We start from the raw sequence: 20,074 nt of genomic DNA, 5'->3' as shown, positions 1-20,074 counted from the left end.
TTGCTCTACTTTCTGGTGTTATCACTCTGTACAGTGTTTCTTTCCTGTTCAGGAAATGCATATACAAACTCTACACTAATATGTTTAGCCATGTGCCAATTTTGCCACCCGCCATATTGGGCCCTCTGCTTCTAAACTCCAGACAAGGCCCAATGATGGCAACCGTTCTTTTTCTCCGGGAGAACTGATCTGCTCTACTTTTCTTACCTTGTGCTGTGTCTCAATTAAGCTACTTGAATCCTTGCTGCACCTGCGTGCCTAATGAGTTCCTAATTGCAATTTATTAGGTTTCCCTGGCATTCCCGAGTCAGCTTTCCTAGAGCAAATCAGCGGCATATTAGACGGGCCCGCGCGCCACCTGACCGAGGTCTAGAACAGATATGCATGCGCCTGCGCGAGGCTTTCTGGGAACTCCCAGAAGCTGGGACGTGACAAAAGTCTGCACAGAACCAGGCTTTAGGGGAAACAGAGATTGGGTCGCCAACATGTGCAATACCCGTGTGACAGAGGTGCAAAGTTACTCAATGTCATGTGTGACACCGGCAACAACCAGACCTGTTTTTCCAGTCAACAACACTCAAGTGTATTCTTATAATGGCGAAACCCAAACTACTTGTCCCACAATGCAAAGAGTGGTTCACTGAAAAACATGGTCTCGCTGACTGTGTCATAGAAGACATGGGGCCACAACTATGCTTAGATAATGGCCAGTGCAAGAGTGCCTTCAGCGGAGTGGGAGGATCACATGATGCAGAATCCTGATGTGATAGGTTATTTATAAGCGCGGACGAGGGGATCGAACCAGTGTTGCTTTGTGTCGTCTTGCTTCCAAGGCCAGCACGTTGCCACTGAGCTATCCTCCTGAAATCATGGAAGAAAGATGGATCCCTCTCATAGCTAATGAATTCTGAGACTTCTCTCTCCCTCTCTCTCTCATGTCCCATAATTAGTTCCCTTCCATACATGCCAACCTACACATGTAATCTGGGAGATGACTATGCAGTCCTGGTACATGCTTTGCATTCTGGGACTTGTAGTCCTGGGTTTATAATGGGAAAAGCAAAAGTACAGGCCCGAGAATGCAAAGAAAAAACAGTACTAGGTAACCTCCTCCTGAATGACCCAGGGCATGTTGGGATGTATGCCACGTGCGTCCTGCTGGTAGAACTGAATTCTTGCTCGCCCTCCATTGTATTGTATTATATTGCATTGCAATCGTGGAAAGGCACTACTACGTAACAGTATCCAAGTCTTCTGGAATAGGCAGGTAAGTGTGACAGATGAAGGGGCGCAAAAACGGCTCAGAGCTCTAAAAGAGTCAGACAGAAAGAGCAGAACAGCGCTACGGCTCATTTTAACAGGAGGGGTTTCAGCTTTTTTATGAATATACAAAACCTGCTGATATTCTGTACATTTGCCACGGTAGTGCAGGAGCAGCCAAAAGCCGTTGCGCCTTCAAAACGATTGCTGGAAATGTTCAAATGCCTGGCATACCCAGCAATCATTTCAAAACATGTATTATATAGCGCTACAAACCCATAGGTCTCAGAGCGCTCAAATAACAGAAGACATTATTATCCCACAAAGTGGTACTTATTTTATCGACCTCGGAAGGATGAAAGGCTGAGTTGACCCGGCCAGGATTTGAACCTGCCACAGCAGGCTGCACACAGATATCAGGGGAAGCGCTTAGCTCACCGTGCTATCTGACCGGCTGGGTGCAAATCCAAACAGAGGTTTCCGGGCGATGGTCAGGAGTTTAAATCAGTCATGCTTTTTAGGGATAGCCACTGTGGCTTTCTTAACACAGGCGAAATGTGGAACTGTCACAGAGTATGAGTTACAGTCTTGGCTGCAGTATTCTGCAAAACCTGCAGCGGCTGGATAATATAATCTGGGACACCTGCATATAACGTATTGCAACAGCCATTGCTTGCGTCAATAATGGCCGTAGCAATGGCTGCACAATTTTTTCTGAAAGCAAGGACCTGATTTGGGGGATCAGCCTATGGTAACAGTTTGAATTCTTAAGCACTTGATTGATCTGTGGGGACAAATGTTGCCACGTTCCTGTAGTGGCTTGATGCCTTCGGGCTTTGGCGCTTTAGAAATAAATAAATAAATAAATAAATAAATAAATAAAATAGAAAGAGTAGCGTCCAGGGTCATACCCCGGGATTTAACAAGGTTTGAATTTTGATGGTATGTCCTGCAATATGCATAACCAGGCCATGTCGGCTCCCAAGGATATAGTGGTTTTAAGAGTGCGGGGGCCAGTGTGGAGCAAAAAGCAGGCCTTGCATGTTTTATCAGAGTTTCGATGAATTAAATTGTCTGCAGCCCTTCAGTCCAATTTATTAGGAGAACATTGTAAAATTACAAACTAAAAAAAAGTGAACGGATTCCATTTTGCGAAAGTCTGAAAACATTATACTTTGGGAGTCAACAGCTTTCATTGCAATAATATGTAGGGTGTAGCTGTGCCTCTCTAAGAATAGTAGCAAGGGGTCCACGTCTGGATTCCCCTAGTAACTGAGGGTGAGACCCAAAGTTACTTGAAATATGCAAATAACAAGGGGGGTCCTGGGAGACTCTCTGTCAGACATGAGTCCTGGTTACAAGAGCCTTACACAGAGTCTTTAGCTGTGCCTCTCACCCTCAGTTACTAGGGGAATCCAGATGTGGACCCCTTGCTCACTATTCTTAGAGAGGCACAGCTACACCCTACTGATGAGGTTCAACCAGACCGAAACACGTGTCTGGGGTTGCTGTGGTACTCTTGTTCAGAGGAGAATTGCCTAGCATTTCGGTGCTGGACTGTGGCAGGGCAGCACAAAGACTGATATGTTTAGGATTATTCTCCTCTGTGAAAGATAGTGAGCTAAAGACTCTGGGTAAGGCTCTTGTAACCAGGACTCATGTCTGGCAGAGAGTCTCCCATGACCCCCCTTGTTATTTGCACACTTCTCCAACCAGGACAGCTGAGGGTAGCCCTGGAAAGACTTCCCCGAGCTGGTGTCGTGGGGACTAATGGCACCTTGACCGGACGCCCGGCCCGCCCTGCCCTAATGCCGGCTCTGGGTCCCATGTAGAATCCCCCGTCAGGCACTTTTCAAGGTTGAGAAGTGAACACAAGGCGATCAGCCAATCATGAGTATGAGTTCTAATCGGGGCTCCGATTAGCCAGTCAAAAACACTTGTCAGGCAGAATATCCCTCCCTGATCCTCTTGAATCACAGAGCTCCCATGGTTCTTTATTGTAGAGACTCTGTTCTGTAGACGAGCCAGTAAAGATGGATCCCAAACAGTACAAGGCGATGCAACAGGGAATGTCCTCTGCTTTCATACTGGTTCTGCAAGGCTACCATTCGACCTTTCGAGTCCAAAGGGCCGATGAAAATACACAATGTTTTTGGCAGGTGTGAGTCCACTGAAGTGAATAGATAGAAAAGGGCTTGGCGGGTGAGTGAACTGATTCCCTGGAGGGTTACACCCGCCAAAAGCATGTGACTTAGGCAGCACGCATGGCCCTTTCCACGTGTTTTGGCTGGCGTGAGCGGGATACACAAATTTGCGGGGATACACGTGGCCCTTTCCATGCGATTTGGCTGGTGCAGTCAGGATGTGTGAATTTGCGGGGGTACGCGCAGTCGTTTCCACGTGATTTGGCTGGCACGTCGGGGTACGCGATTTCGCGGGGGTATGCGCGCCCCTTTACACGCGATTTGGCTGGCGTGAGTGGAGTATGCAATTTTGCGGGGGTACACATGGCCCTTGACACGCGATTTGGTTGGCGCGACCGGTGTACGCGATTCGCAGGTGTACGTGTGGCCCTTTCCACACGATTTGGTTGGTGCGAGCTGGGTACACTCCGATTTTTCACGCGATAATGATGGAGCGGGGCTGTGTGCTGGGCCATGGATGGCACGGGGCCTTGCGCCGTATTTGACATTTCACTGGCTTTTTCCTGCGCCCGGGGCGTTATTGGTGCTGCTTGCTGTTCATTGCGCTACGGCTACTGATGCCTCGGGAAATCCATGAATACGCGTGCCGCAGAATTGCTGGCACCAAGGCTGGTGCACGCTTGGCGCATGCTCCTTTTGGGCGTGTGGCGTTAGCGCTGCTTCTGTGATGGATTCTATGAATCGGGCCATGTGTTGGTGACACAAGGATTAAAATCTGTGATCCGAGTTTTACACCCAGATCTTTGCAGTGGGTGCTGCAGTCACTAAGCTACGTCACCATCTTCATAGAAGATTCAGGGCCTCATTACATGCTTGCCGGTATATACCAGCAAACTATAATACCGTTTACGAACTTGGTCTGCCGGATTTATGTTAGATTCCAAGTGGCAAAAATGCTGGTAAATCCCCATTCCATGAAGTCCCATAGGACTCCATGGGTGGCTCTGACAGTATTACCAGCACCGGTATTACTGGGCCAGTAATACCGGCAGTTATTTGCCATTAGGGTGGCGGATGTACCGCCTGCTCAGAGCTGGAGGTAAATCCACCACCCTACCTGCAAACTTGGTGTGCCGGTGCAGTAACGTGCCGGTATGCGGTAATGCCAGCATGTTATTACCACATTATTACTGCACCAGCACACTTATAATGCGGTCTACTAACTTTTCCTAGAACAACTTCAAACAAACGCCACGTGACAGGAAAGGTTGTTATATGGGAATCTGCCTGGGTTTAAACCAGGGATGCTTGTGGAAAGGCCTTGTAGCTCACAGGAATACCCTTTAACACAGGGTTGTCCAACTCCAAGCCTTGAGGGCCTGGATCCTGACAGGTTTTCAGGATATCTATTCATTAATATTCATGAGGAAACATTTGCATACATTTATAATCATTGTATGCAAATGTTTCTCATGCATATTAATGAGGGGTCTGCTGAAAGCCTGATATGGATCCGGCCCTTGAAGCCTGGAGTTGAAGAACCCTGCTTTAAGACATTTTGGGAATGCCTAAATATAATGGCGATGCACCAGGCCCTAACATCCCAAGCATCAAGGGGATATGATTTCATTTCAGTTCCTGAGCTCTTGAACTTTATACCCATGATCTGATCCTATTAATGAATATGCCCCATAGCTTACCTCCAGGGAAACAGAACGCTCTACATTTACAGTAGACGACAGAAGCCACAATTGGTCCAGGAATCCAAGTACAAGCCAAAAAGAGGCAACATTTTAAAAGGGAAGAATTATTTTTTTTTAGAATAAAAAATGTTGTTCTTTGCTATTAATGTTTGGCCTTCTAAACTCTGAACATGTCTGTAAGCAAGTGTGTTCCTTAGGTTGTCCTCCATTATGTGGGCTTCCTGTGATCCCTTCATTGAAAGTGACACCAGGGAGGGAGGGGGAGCGCAGTCTACAGATCCACTATTTAAAGCAGCAAAGGGGCATTTTCAACCCAGTCACCCGATGCACTGGCAGCGCTAGTACTACAAGCAGTAGTAGTAGTAGGGCCAGCACCACCCATAGTACTAATGCTAACAGTAGTTGTAGTAGCAATGCTTGCAGTGGTGTTACCAGTGGTAGTGACAGTCATAGGAGTACTACAAGTAGCACAACAACAAACTCGAAACAAAACCCAGTACCACTAATACTATCAGTACTACTACAACTGGTAGTAGTAGTTATACTACTTCTAGTAGTAAAAGTACTGATAATAGTAGTGGTTGTAGTACTACTAACAGCAGTAATCCTACCAGTACAATTTACATTTGTACTAACAGCAGTTCTGTCAGTAGCCATTGCACTGGTAGCATTCGTATTACAACTAACAACATTAGAGGTTTTACTACTGGCAATAATAGTAGTATTGACAGTATCAGTGCAGATATCTGTGTCAGAAGTAGTATTAATCATAGTGGCAGTATTACTACTAGTAGTAGCACTTAAACTACTAGTAGAAATAGCAGTACTAGTACTGGCAGTAGGAACAGTACTGCTACCAGTAGTAGCGCTATTACTATTGCTGAACGTACTAGCAGCATTGTTAGCATTACCAACAGTAGTAGTATTGCTAGTACTAGCAGTGTTAGGAGGAACATTATTAATGGTAAAACTGTAGTTGTGGTACTAGTGGTGGTAAGGCCAGTTGCTTGATAGGTAAGCATATCTAGGGTGGATATGATGACAAGTGTGCGTCTGAGTGTGGATTACCAGATATGTGCCACTGGGTGTGGAAGCAGCATCGACAAATAAAAGGTGAGGCGTAAGGGGATAAGGATCAAAGGGCCTTATTACAGATTTGGCGGTATTCCAGCAGGGAATACCGCCAAACTTTATAACTGTTACCACCACTAGGTCTCGCAGAATTTCTGCCAGATTACAAGTGGTAGTATGGTGGTGTTAGTCCCTATTTATGGAGGTCATAGGATTCCATTGGGATTTCGGTGGAATTACCACTGGTGGTAATTTCGCTGGCAGTAATTCCACCGATTTGGCCGTTTATTGGTGAAAAGGTGGTGGATTTATCTCAGGCATTTAGCTTGAGGTTTTTTCTCAACCTCTGCCAAAGTTGTACTACAGTGTTGTGGTAATGCGGCGGTAATGCAGTGGTAACATTACCACTGTTTTTACCCCACCGCCATTCTGCTAATGAGGCCCAAAATCAACAGATGCAGCGGAAAATGTAACCTTCAGCGTTGCACCTTCACTGCTGTAAGTGAGAATCGGAGGAAGATGGAGAAGTATGGGGAGAAATATAGGAGCAGAGGAAGAGGAAGGGAGGCAGAGCTAGAAGAATGGAATCAGAAGTGGAGGGTTAAAGGAAGAACCAGACAGGCATGTTGGGAAAGAGACAACAATCACAAAGAATCCAAGTAGCAGATTTACGGGATGAAGTAGAGGAGTGAAGGTTCGAGAAATGACAATGCGGTAAAAGAGAAGGTGTGATGGTAGAGTAAGAAGAATAAACAGAGGACTTGAGAACAAAGAACTAGAACAATAGTAACTGAACCAAACGCTTAAGTTAGATCTTGCGAAGGACACTCATCATTCACAGTGCAGAGGAAGAGCTTGAGGAACGGGGCATAATGAGGATTGTGGGCCACGCTGAAGGGACAGGGGTAGGTGCACCTTCTTACGTTATCAATCTTGACTTCTCGCTTGCTCTTCCTGGACACCTGACTGGTCAGGTGATACAGCACCGTACGACTCTGCCTTCGTGCCGCGCTGAAGTTAGAGTTTCCATTCTTTTTGCTTTTGTTCTTTTCTTGAAGGGAGAGAAAGAGAGAAACATTTAATGAGTAAAAAAAGTAAGACGACAACGTGCTGATTTACCTCAAGCACCTCATCACATGGCAAAGCATGGAGACACACATGCACAGCCGGGGCGGACACATCGGCTGGATTCCAACATGGCTATGCAGTAGAGTAATGAAGAATTAATGATCATGGATGGGCAGATCATGGATGGACTGATCATGGGTGGACAGATCATGGGTGGACAGATCATGGGTGGACAGATCATGGGTGGAGTGATAATGGGTGGACAGATCATGGGTGGAGAGATCATGGGTGGACTGATCATGTGTGGACAGATCATGTGTGGACAGATCCTGGGTGGACAGATCATGGATGGACAGATCATGGATGGACTGATCATGGGTGGACTGATCATGGGTGGACAGATCATGGATGGACTGATCATGGGTGGACTGATCATGTGTGGACAGATCATGGAAGGACAGATCCTGGGTGGACAGATCATGGATGGACAGATCATGGATGGACTGATCATGGGTGGACTGATCATGGATGGACTGATCATGGGTGGACTGATCATGGGTGGACAGATCATGGATGGACTGATCATGGGTGGACAGATCATGGATGGCCCGGGTTTGAGAGTCCAGATCTGCACCTTGATCCAAGACCCCATGGCAATATTTGGAAGTCACTCAAATGACATAATGCACTAGATGTGCCGGGGGCACTGCACTTGGGAGATCAAGATGTGCATTTGGTGTTGCACTGGTTTTCACTTGGCAGGCATGGCGGGCTTTCAACAGTTGAAAAGTGGAGGCTGCGAAGATCTGAGCAGATATTGGGACCCATCACTGGTCTCCACGTCATTATATTTATATACATGGCTAACATTGCAGGATCCATTGGGCTACCACCCAACCGGTTAGTGTGTGCCAGCTTTGTGGGTCAGTGCATTGTGGCTCAGTTGGATGGGTTATTGCACAGTGTAGCTGAAGCTGATACTTTCACCAATAACTAATATAATTGGCTTTAAATTGCACCATATGCAACAAATTGTACCAAAATGGCGCCCTCTGGGGCTACTTCTGAAGACCATTGCAATGTAAAGTGTTCTTGCATAGCGCCCGACTGCCATTTGTGTTGGCCTTGCGATTTGTGGTTGTCAGTCACTTTATTGCTGGTGAACCTATTTTTTCCATTCCTACCTTTCGAATGTGTTAAGGAAAATATGATACATTAGGGATAGGAAAAGGTGACAGGTCCCATGCTATCACCCCACCTCTCACATTATAATGAATATGGGTAGGGGTAAGCGAAAAAATCCTGCTGGCGAAAATGGAATTGGCGAAATTCGCCAACAATACCATTCCTCCAACACAGCGATTTTCCACCTTTTTTGCCGCCCTTTTGGCAGGTTTTCTTTTTCTGCATAAATGCCGTTTTTTGCCAAAATTCTGTTTTTGTGTGGCCGTAACACCCACAAAAATGAAATGTCGTTAAAAATGCAAACAAATACCCTCTCTCACCCAAAATTTCGTTTTTTGAAATCGAAATTTTGCAGAAAAGAAATTTTGTACGTGAAAAAGCCCCTACCGGCCAATTCTGCTCTGAAGGCAAAATTGGCACATTAGACGAAATTCCCCAGGAATCACCTAATTATCTCACGGACCAGAATTGGCCATTTTCTCCCCCACCTCTAAACATGGGTGGGTAGTTTCTTTTGGAGACTCAGAGGAGTAGTTAGGATGTCACAATGGTACGAGATCGCGTCACCCTAATGTAATTCCGTTACATTTTAAATCTATATTTGAAATCCCTATGAAGCACAAGAAAATTACAATATATCCCATGAGACTTTGTGTGTCTTGGACCTATTATAACAATTACTAGTGGTACCACCCGGCGTTGCACGGGTCTATAGCTGATATGCACGTGGGGGTCTGCTATAGCCCTGTGTATGTTTTATTGTGTCATAACTTGCTATTTTTGAAAAATCGCCTTGGCAAAATCCCAAAATCGCCTATACTGATAGCATTGGGCCGGACCAGGCCCTGTCCAGGGCGAATAGGTGGGGTTGGTCAGATTTCACTATCGCCAGTACACCCCAGGCTGGTATGCCGACCTCGGGCCAAAATGTCAGCCTGCCGACTGTTTTGAGGCTGGAGCCAACCATAGCATAATCGTCAATCTCCTGAAATCACCTATACTGATAGCACAGGGCGGAACACCACCCTGTGCAGGGCGAATGGGTGGGGTTGGTGAAATTTCACTATCGCCAGTACACCCAGGCTGGTATGCCGAACATGGGTCAAAATGTCAGCCCACCAACTGTTATGGGGCTGGAGCCAACCCTGAACATACAAATACACTTTCACAAATATATATGAGATAAATGGAACTGAAGTTCAACAGGATCCTAGTTGCAAGCAGAACAACACCCACTCTCCTTTAATTCAGAAAGAAATTGAGGCACTGCTCTTCAATGTGTGCCTTGGCAAGACCTACTGGGCAACACCACTGTCTGACCCACTGATGATAGCACTAAATTACCTCACTCCTGCATTGACCTTTCTTCAACCCCCCACTACACTAGCGAAGAGGGTGAGGGGGTCAACTGTCAACCCATGTCCTCCTACTTGTTACGCACCCCACGATTGTATAGAGATCTTCTGATAGCTAGGTTTGTGCTATATAAAGCGGAGTACAACGTTGTTACATCGACAGTTCATTTTTCGATGAGTGTTTTGCCGACAGTTCTTTGCTGAACAAAACTCATAGAAAAATATGGGGTGTTTGGGGGGGGATAAGTGGATATAAGGGGTAAGGGTGTAGGGAATAGGAAGTATCAAATGGGGAAGGGGAGTTCAAGGGAGGAAACCCCAATATAAAACATAACATTTTGATGATTCTTTTCTGCAAAAAACTGCTGCCAAAAAACGAATCGATAAATGAACTGTCTATGTAGGGACATAGAACCATAAAACAAAATACACACAAACACATACACACACATTCTATACAACATTAAAACAATGCTATTCTAATATAAATATATATATTTTCACAGAAAAACATTGTTAAAGGGATGTTATGGTTAATTTGCACTAATAAAAACCTATGAAATTCAGTGAAAATCTCTGTTAAAGGGACGTTGTAGTTAAGTTGCACTAATAAAAAAAAGCTATGAAATTCAGTGAAAAAACTTTGTTAAAGGGGCATTATGCTTACAAGTTAAACCATAAAACAAGTAAAACCGAAACCCCCCAGAAATTCGCCATTTATGGTAAGCTAAACAACCATAACTCACGCCACCACCGTGCACTAAGACTAACACCCAGGACATCAAAGATGACATCACAAAGAGGACAATCTGCCCACTGCCCATGGCCACAGGCTATATACCTCAGTCATGAAAGTAATATCACTATTTTGTGCACCTACATTCTGACACTTTTCAAAAAATAAAACACGGACATATTTGCAAAACCATGCTTTCAGGTCCTTGCCAAATCTCCTGGCACGAGTTTGCTGCAAATCTGTCCATGTTTTATTTTTTGTGAAGTGTCTAAATCTTCGTACTTAAAATAGTTATATAACGTAGGCCCCACTTACCAAAATCCATTCAGACTTTGTACAAACATTGACGGTTGTGTCAATAATATGTCTGAAAAATGTTGTACACATTCGTGAAACGGCAACAAAGTGATAAGTCATCTAAAAATATTGAGACCCCCCTCTAATTTTGCCTCCTCTGGACAAAATCCCACCAAACCTTGCAAGAACATTCAAATCTGGGTCTAAAATCTTTTTGCAAACGTGTGTGCAGATTCGTCAAATGGCACCAAATTTATAAGTCTCTCAAATATTTTGGGACCCCCCTCTAATTTTGCTCCATTTTGGCAAAACAGCACCAAAAACTGCTTTTCACCAACCCTGTAATTCAGAAATAGGCCTGGATGTCCCCGCACATCCAGACTGTTCGTGTACATCGGAGATGAAAAAAACACTTTGTTTTGGCTTTTTATCGCCATATCCCATCCCATCCTCACCACCCCTCACCGCCCAGAGATGGTTTCATTAGTTTGACAAGTTCAATTTTATGTTTTTAATATGTTTTTACAGCGATGTCTGTGGACATCAGCGGCTGTCCGTGAATCCAACATGGCGACCGTTTCAAAATATCTGACATAGCTCAAGTTTTTCAGTTCTAGGTCAAAAGACCCTTTTAATTTTTCCGAATGGAAAAAAGACCTATTTAGAAAGGCCGCTTTGTGACTGCACGGAGCAGTCTTTCTTAATCGGCCTGTCAAGCCACTGGTGCACACCAGTGCGCGCAGGAGCTGGCAGGTTTGTGTGACCCAGCGGACTTGACGCAGGAGTGACAAGTAAGTTTGAAACTGTATGTCTGTGTGCATGTGTGCTTGTATGTGTTTGTATGAGCATGTGTGGGGAGAATGCGTGTTTAGATGTGGGAAGTGGGCGTTGGGTGGGTAAAGGCGGGGTTAAACCCCCGGATTTATGAAAGAATGAGCTGGAGAGGGTGGGGAAGGAGGGGGGTTCTATCTAATAATGCTGCATTTTAAAGCCTGCATAAAAACGGCCCAAAACATCAGTCTTTTTTGTGTTTGGGCTTTAAAATGCAGGATTATAACATAGATCCTGTTTTTCACCATCCAATCAGCAGGCACGTCCGATGTCTGCGGACATCACGCTGGGCCTTGATTGGTCCAGAGGGGTGTCCGCGCACCAAATCGGGAAGTGAGTCCACGGATCGGACCCAGATATCACTATTATTTTACCTACTTTTTGTCCTTTTTTTAAAGAACGACTGGATGGATTTATACCAAATTAACCAAAGCAAGCTATCGGACCAAGCTGCCGGTCCTAGTGCAAATTTGGCGAAAACCGTCCAGCAGTTTCGGCTGTTGGGCATGAGCAACATTTATTTTCTATTGCTTCTATGAGGATTTCCACACATTTTGGGACCCCCTTATAACTCTGCCCCCCCCCCCGGATGAAACCGCACCAAACTTCGAAGATTCGTCCGGGGGCAAAGTTATAAGCCACCCAAAAAGTACTCTTCCTATGGGTTGAGCAACTTGACCATAACTACAGAGCTGCAATCGCGGGCCCTGTAATATATTCAAGGAAAAATCTTTAGTTGCATGTGCATTAAGGTGAGAACTTAACACAACAAAACCCCTGCGATTCAGCTTAATCAACCTTAACTTTGCGCCCCCTGTTGAGCAGCCTATGACCACAATGATGACATCACAGATCACATCACTGATGACGTCACTAATTACATTACAACAGTAACTGGTATTAAGCCTGGCCTTCAGCCATGGTCAGTGTGAATGGCCAAATATATTTTAACACATGAATGGGTACCAGTCATAGCCTTCAGTTGTGGACAGTGTTCACAACCTTCAGCGATGTGCACTGAATATTTTAAAACACTAACAGGCTAACAACCATAGATTTTGGCCTTTACCGGCAGATACAGCTTTTAACCTTGTCCACTGTATATTATATAGACTGATCAGGCACTAGCCATGGACTTTAGCACACGACTGGACAGTGGCCACAATCTTTGGCTGTGCCCACTATATATTCTAACAAATAAATGCGCCACTAGCCATGGCCTTTGACCTTAAGCAGTTCGTCCATCTTTTGGCATGCCCACTGTATATTTTAAAATAATAAAATGCAATAAGTGATGGCCTTTGGTCGTGCCCACTGTATATTATATAAACTAACCAGCCACAGTGTCCTGCTCACCTTAACTTCCCTGCAACTAAAGTTTTTTACTTGAATTTCAAGGGTTTTGTTATTCCATAGATTTCTAGAATGCTTTCAGACCACTAGCATGGTCTTCGGTCATGGTCAGTGGGCAGGACCTTTGGCCGTGCCCACTATCCATTTTAAAATGCTACCAGACCACTTGCCATGGCCTTTGGCCATGGCTGATGGGCACGGCTAATCTATATTATTAAAACAATTGCAACTCACCGCTCAGACGTTCATCAATCACAAAATGATTTGGTCCTGTTTTGACAGTGGTATTGTTATGTATAAAAGATTGCAGGCTTTGAGAACGCACAATGTTTTTAGGCAATGCGCAGTGAGATTAAATATTTGCCATGGACCACACTCTTTGGTTAAGCAGCATGCTCCAAGCCACTTGTTTAATGGCTGATCTCATTGTGACAGTTGTGATGAGGACCCCAACTAACCACATTTAAGCAGCAGAGAAATGGGAAAAAAATGACCCGCTACAAGAATACCATATGCCCAGGTACCTTCTGCACCCATAGGGAAAATTAAAAGCTGGCACCCATGAATATACGTACAGTAAGTGAACATATATCTTAAAGTCAAATATACAAATGTAGTTCAATTGACCTTCTCCTTAGAAATCAAGTGTGCAAGAGAAACTAGCATTGAACTTTTAAACAAGGTAATGAACACCAGAAAAATAGCCTGAGAGAGGAAATGTTCCAATACACATGCTGGCAAATTATAAATGGTGCTCACATTTTAAACTCAGCAATCTGTCCTGAAATATTCCCTGGAAAACAAAATCCCAATATGAACCAAGTGCTTGTGGTCTTGTGGGTAAGCGTCTGCATTGGGAACATGACAACCTGAGTAAAATTTGGGTAGCCAAAGACTTGAGCAAGCTTGCCAACCCAAAAAAAAAAAAGTTGCGTCCGCCCTTTGAAAAAATGTTACGCTGTCCACCCACATGTGTCCTTTACTTGTGCCCTGAAAAGCAGCCACAATCAGTGGAAAATAACAGCACCGGTATCCAGGATTGCAAACTGTCTTGCCGCATTGTGGGAAAATGCTCATGACTTCCTTGCCCTCTCATCATTTCCTCTTCTCACCCCCATGTCTGGCTTTCAACAATACTCTGCTTTAGAAAGCTAACTTGAAAAGTATACATACCATAGTGTCACTCAAATATATAAATCCTTTTAGAACTATGTTAGGCAAAAAGTGTACAATTGTGGCATTATTCCTCTCATCGTGACTGAGAGACTACAACTACCAGAATGCAATTCAGCAAAAGGCAAACAAATAGTATCCAAGTGCAAAACGTTCACGGTATGACAGTAGCATGGTTTTTAAAAGAATTATGTGGATGCCATGTGTTATGAAATATTTAAAACTAAGAAAACACATGGCATTCAGGACTATCTCCCATCCATGCAGTAACCGGGACCGACCCTGCGAGGAAGGATCCAGCCCAATTAGGCCATGTTTCTGTAAGTGGTTTTGTAAGGTGGGCTCATTTATTAGGCAACATGGCCTTATGGTGCTGCCGGGATGGGAAACCCACTGTTGCTGTAAAAAATTATTATTGACTGCGAGACTACAAATACCAGAATGCAATGCAGCATAAAATGGTCTCTGAGTTCAATGGTTTAAAAATATAAAATAATTCAGATGCGCATTCGGTCGCCGATCCATGCAGTAACCGGGATTGACCCAGTTTAGCTTCAAAACGGGTCTGACCCTGCTTAGCTTCAAAGCAAGGTTTCCTGGGGGCTTTCAGCGCGTTACAAGCATATAGAAAAAGAAAATAGAAAATAGAAGGAAAGAGCCATCCCGTTTCTCTAAGTGGTCTTGTAGGTTTGGTTCATCTATCGGACAACATGGTTTGAGGAGGCTGGCCCCTATCTCACTTTGAAGCTAAGTAGCATCTGTCCTGGTTACTGGATGGCAATCGTGTCAAAGGACATGGCCAGTGTTTGTTTACCCCCAACGTCACTATAGCTGTAAAGATATATATATTTTTTAAAACACTGTGTGTACTGAACTGTGCATACCCTCGCCTATCCGTAGTCCTTTACAGCCTGGAATATAGCCATGAATATCGGCAAAAAGGCCGGAAAAGAATATGCTTTCCTGCCTCCCCCGAGGCCCTCACCATCTGTGCCAGCTCCCCCCACTCCCGAGAAGGCCTCCTCACCTGCCCTACTCTCTCCCTTTCCCCCCACAACACACGCTGTTTCTGTGATGCAGTTTGCTTTGAGATGTCGGCTATTCGAGGCTACAGAAAGTTTTGTGTTGCAAACTCAGTCCCTAGACCCCCCCAACTCCCAAATTTCACGTGATGCCCTCTAGCCTCCCACCCCACCTCTAACCTGATGGCATTTGCATGTTTTGTGAACTGCAAATAGCTTTTTTTCATTTTCCCATATCCTCGGCTGTACCCTCATATATCTCTCGCATCGAGAGAAAAACAAGAGGGCGGTCGGTTAATTTCTTAAAAATCCCAGTTTCGGGTGAATCCCGAGATATAGCTATCGATTTTTGAGAAAGTGGCACCCCCTTCTACTTCAAATATTTAAATAAATACTGCATGGAATAACCCCAAACCATGCATCAATCGTGAGTCAACGCGTCATGCCCAAATTGCTTTGGGCCTGGTCCAAATCCGTCCAGCTGTTTGGGCTGCGTGCTTTGGCAAAATGTGACCTTGTTTGTCTATGGAATAATGAATGGGAAGAAGGTGCGCTTTTGGAGAAAAAAAATGTTTTGTCTTAATAACTTTTTTTTTTTTGAAAATCATATTTTATAAATTTTTGCGTTATAACATTGCAGAGGATAATTAAACATGGGTTAACATAGAACCAATTATAACACACCCCCCTTTCCCTCCCCCCACCCACCTCCAGTTCGAGTTCTCGTTTGCTTAACGGGTTCTTGAAGAGCATAGCTGTGTTATTACGATGTGTCACTCAGCACGCCAAAGTCTTGGGCCAAGCTTTAGGCAGCTCTCAGTTAGTTCAGTGGGCGGCGGCCTGTCGCTTCTGGGGGAAGATCCCCCAGTATGGATGTGTCTCACTAGGCAGGGCGCCCATATTTTTCAAAGAAAGGGAGCCATATTTCTTCGATATTGGACTTGGACTCATCAATCAGATGCGTAAGTAATTCCATATCGTAAATGGCCCGTACTTTAGTGACCCATTTATTTTCCCCCCGGCATTCCGGGGCTCTTCCATTTCTGTGCTAGACAGCACCTAGCCGCTACCAACATAACCTGTAACATGTGGTCTTGGGTACCCTATTGACCGTCCCCAGTGTCGATTCCAAAGAGGAGGAGCCAGGGGCAAGGCAACCCCCCAACCCCGTCAACCCTCTTAATCCAGGATAGCACCTCTTCCCAGAACTTTTTGGACCACTGGACACCCCCACCACATGTGGATGTAATCCCCCTCGCCGTCCTACACTTCCAGCAATGTGGGTCATATCCTGGCCTCATTCTAGCAATCCTCTGCGTGGAGTCGTGCCATCGGTGTAATACCTTGAGGGCCTGGCGGCGATATTGGAGCGAGGCCGTAGAGCGATTGGCCCGCCTGCACATTTCTGACCACCATTCATCATCAATTTCCTCCCCTAGGTCCCTTCCCCATTGTGTGCGTGCTGGTGGTCGATCCCTTGAGCCGAGAGCAGAAAGTGTTTGTAGAGGCAAGATATCACCCCCCTAGAGCTCCGGGTGGAGAGGAGGAGTTTCTCAAAGTCTGTAAGGTCTCTCCTGAGGGTATCCCCCCAAGATGGTTCAGTGAGGACTCCCTTGAGTTGGAGGTAGTGGAAGGGGGACAGGGTACCGATTCCCAGAGCCTCCTCCAAGTCTCTTAGGGGTAGGAATGAGCCCCCTACCCAGAGATGGCCGGTCCTACTGAGGCCGGCCTCAAACCATTTTTGGTATGCAGCTGGCTCTGCTATTTTGTCTATGAAAGGGGGGGCCCAGGTGCAACTCAGTGGAGAAGGCCAGGTTGTGAGCCAGCGGTAGTATTCTCCCTCCTTCCATAGGGACCACAGCACTTTTAGGACTGGGTGGTTCAGAACCCTTTTAGGGATGTTTTTCTCGGGACCCAGAGCCATTCCTCAACTGTAACAGGTGCAAGGACCCTGTTGTTCATGGCCACCCATTGTTTTTCTGTACCTGGGGCGAAGTGGTCGATCAAAACCCTCAACTGGGAAGCTCTATGGTACGTTTCCAGGTAGGGGTATCCCACCCCACAATCTTCCTTTGGCCTGGTCAATACTTCGTAGGAGAGCCTATGTTTTTTACCTGACCAGTGAAAGTTTAGAAGAACTTGCTTTATTTCCATAAAGAATGTCTTGGGGATCTGTACAGGGAGCATTTGGAAGAGAAATAAGAACTTGGGGAGGATTACCATGTTTATAAGATTGAGGCGTGCCATCCAGGAGAGTCCCGACCTTGCCCATCTCTCTATGTCCTTTCTAATTGCAGACCAAAGGGGGGTAAAGTTACCTGGAAATAAGCTCTCGGGGTCACGCGTCACCTGGACCACCAGGTATTGAAACCCATCCTCCCGTAGTCTGAAGGGGAGCCCACTCACATAAGTTACCTCTGGATCTGATAGGTAGATCTCCTCCTATGAACGCTATCGATTTCTCAAGGTTAACCTTGCACCCTGATAATTCCCCGTAGCTCGACAGACCTTGTAGCATCCTAGGGACCGTCTGGGATGGCCTTGTAATGTAGAGTAGTGCGTCGTCCGCAAAGAGGCAAATTTTGCATTGTGTGTCTCCTATTTGTACCCCCCTGATGGCCTCATCGTTGCGGACGGAGATTGCCCATGGTTCCATCACCAGTGCATAGATTAAAGGGGATAGTGGGCATCCCTGTCGTGTACCTCGCTCGAGGGGGAATACTCTCGACTCTGTCCCGTTTGCGACCACTCTAGCCGAGGGAGAGGAGTAAAGCGCCGACATCCAACCAAGCCACCTCGGACCCATCCCCAGAGTCGAGAAGACCTCCCCCATGAAAGCCCAGCTGACCCTGTCGAAGGCCTTCTCTGCGTCGAGGGCCAGCAACAGTGCACCGTCCTCGCGGACCACCCTGGAACTGAGCACGTGGAGTGTTTTCCGCATATTATCAGAGCCCTATCTATTTAGGACGAATCCCGCCTGGTCGGGTGTATTAAGCGGGGGAGGCAGCCTTCCAATCTGGAGGCCAGGATTCTGGCAAAGATATTGGCGTCTAGATTTAAGAGCGAGATGGGTCTGTATGACCCGCACTCTGTCTGGTCCTTGCCTGGTTTGGGTATTACGGTGATCAGGGCCTGTAGGAACGTCGGTGGAATCAAATCTCGGTTTCTGATCTGGTTAAACAATTTGGCCAGTGGCTTCACCAAAACAGATTGGGTCTGCTGGTAAAAGTCTGCCATGTAACCATCTACCCCTGGGGCCTTTCCCGCCTTTAATCTCTTAATGGCACCCTCCACCTCCTCCTCCGATATCTCCCCCTCCAGGGCCACGAGCTCAGGGTCAGACAGCCTGGGCAGGGGGTGATCTGTCAGGTGAATCCGGATGTCTTCCAATGATTCGCCCTCCTGTCTGGAATAAAGTTTGCTAAAATAGTCAGCAAAACACTCTGCTATTTCCTCCCGGCCTCCACGGATCTTACCCTCCCCGTCCCTGACGTGGATGATCGCCCTCTCCACCTTACATCCTCAAGCCCTTTGTACCAGAAGGGTCCCCAACCTATCTACCCGTTCATAACACCGTTGCTTGCTGTACCTCATCTTCTTGATGACCTCACCTATGAGGACCGTGTGGAGCTCTTGTCTTTTACCCTGCATCTCCTCTGGGAGAGCCCTGCGGTCTACCCCGGGAGGCCCAGCCTGGCTCGCAGACCACCCAGTTCTGTTCGGATCTTATTCTCAATTAGGCCCCTTTACCGCTTGCGCCCCTGCAAGTGGCCTTTGCCGCCTCCCATATCACGGCCATGTCAGTCTCCCCATTGTCGTTCGTCTCAAAATAGGCTATGATTTCTTTCTTCATGAAATCCCGGAATATGGAGTCTCTAAGGAGTGTGTCATTACATCGCCATCAGGAAGATCTCGGGAAGACGGGCAGTGACCAATTGGCTGTGAGTAGTTCATGGTCTGACCATGTTATCGCTCCTACCTTCGGTTGTTCAACCTCCCCATTCCCCTACTCGGAAACCAACAAGAGGTCAATCCTAGTGTAGGTGCAATGCGGGGGTGAGAAAAAGATGTATCCACCCTGGCCCGGGTGTGCTTTGCGCCATACGTCGACCCAATAGTGTTCCCTCAGTAGGGTCTGCATGGCCAGGTTACCTTTGGAGATTCCCTTGGGTGCTCACCCCTTCGCCAACCACCAGTCCAGATGGGGGTCCATTATGAGGTTGAGGTCCCCACCGAGTATCGTGGCACCCTCTGCCCATTTGTCCATTACGCTAAAGATCTCAGTGAGGAAACGCACCTGGCCCGAGTTGGGTGCGTATAGAGTGGCCAAAGTGATGCACTCCCCCTCGCAGGTACCCTTAACACCCAAGAATCGTCCTCCGAAACCCCTTTTGGTTTCTAAACCCGTTAGATGGAACACCCTGCTCAGGAGAATGCCCACCCCTTCCTTCTTGGAACTCCTGTGAGAGGCCCAATAGTTACTACCAATCTCTTTCTCCTTTATTTTCGACTCCTTCCCTTGTTTGTAATGTGTTTCCTGCAGGAAAAGAACCATTAGGCATTGTTTGCGAAACACATTATTTGTTAGGGACCTTTTGTTTTGGGAGTTAATGCCCTTAACATTCAACATGCCTATTTTCCCTTCAATCATTATCGTTTTTTGTTTTGTGCTCTTTAAACCCCTTTGAGTGTTTGCTATGTAGAACCCGTTGTGGAACAAATATCAATGGCTCAAGCTGGATTTCCCCTTTCCCCTTAACCCTGACAAGAACTCCCCCCCTCCCCCTTCTGTCACCCTTACCCATTTTGTAGGGCGTTCGTCGTCGACTTCCCAGGTGGGGTTGAAGCGAGCAACGAACCACCAGGGTTGCTAGCC

The 20,074-nt window shown here is 46.2% G+C and overlaps 1 protein-coding gene across 1 annotated transcript in view; it reads right to left on the bottom strand.

Moving 5' to 3' along the window:
• Positions 1–20,074, bottom strand: part of KCNH4 (potassium voltage-gated channel subfamily H member 4) — a 976,843-nt gene that overhangs the window by 452,610 nt on the left and 504,159 nt on the right. Inside the window, exon 4 of the mRNA XM_069634470.1 lies at positions 7,102–7,229. Within this exon, the coding sequence (XP_069490571.1) occupies positions 7,102–7,229 (128 nt within the window). The remainder of the gene's footprint in view (positions 1–7,101; positions 7,230–20,074) is intronic.

Source organism: Ambystoma mexicanum, chromosome 13 (genome assembly GCF_040938575.1).
Source record: "Ambystoma mexicanum isolate Mex_15411 chromosome 13, UKY_AmexF1_1, whole genome shotgun sequence".
In the NCBI taxonomy this organism is placed as follows: Eukaryota; Metazoa; Chordata; class Amphibia; order Caudata; family Ambystomatidae; genus Ambystoma; species Ambystoma mexicanum.
This window is presented reverse-complemented; position numbering and strand designations above follow the sequence as displayed.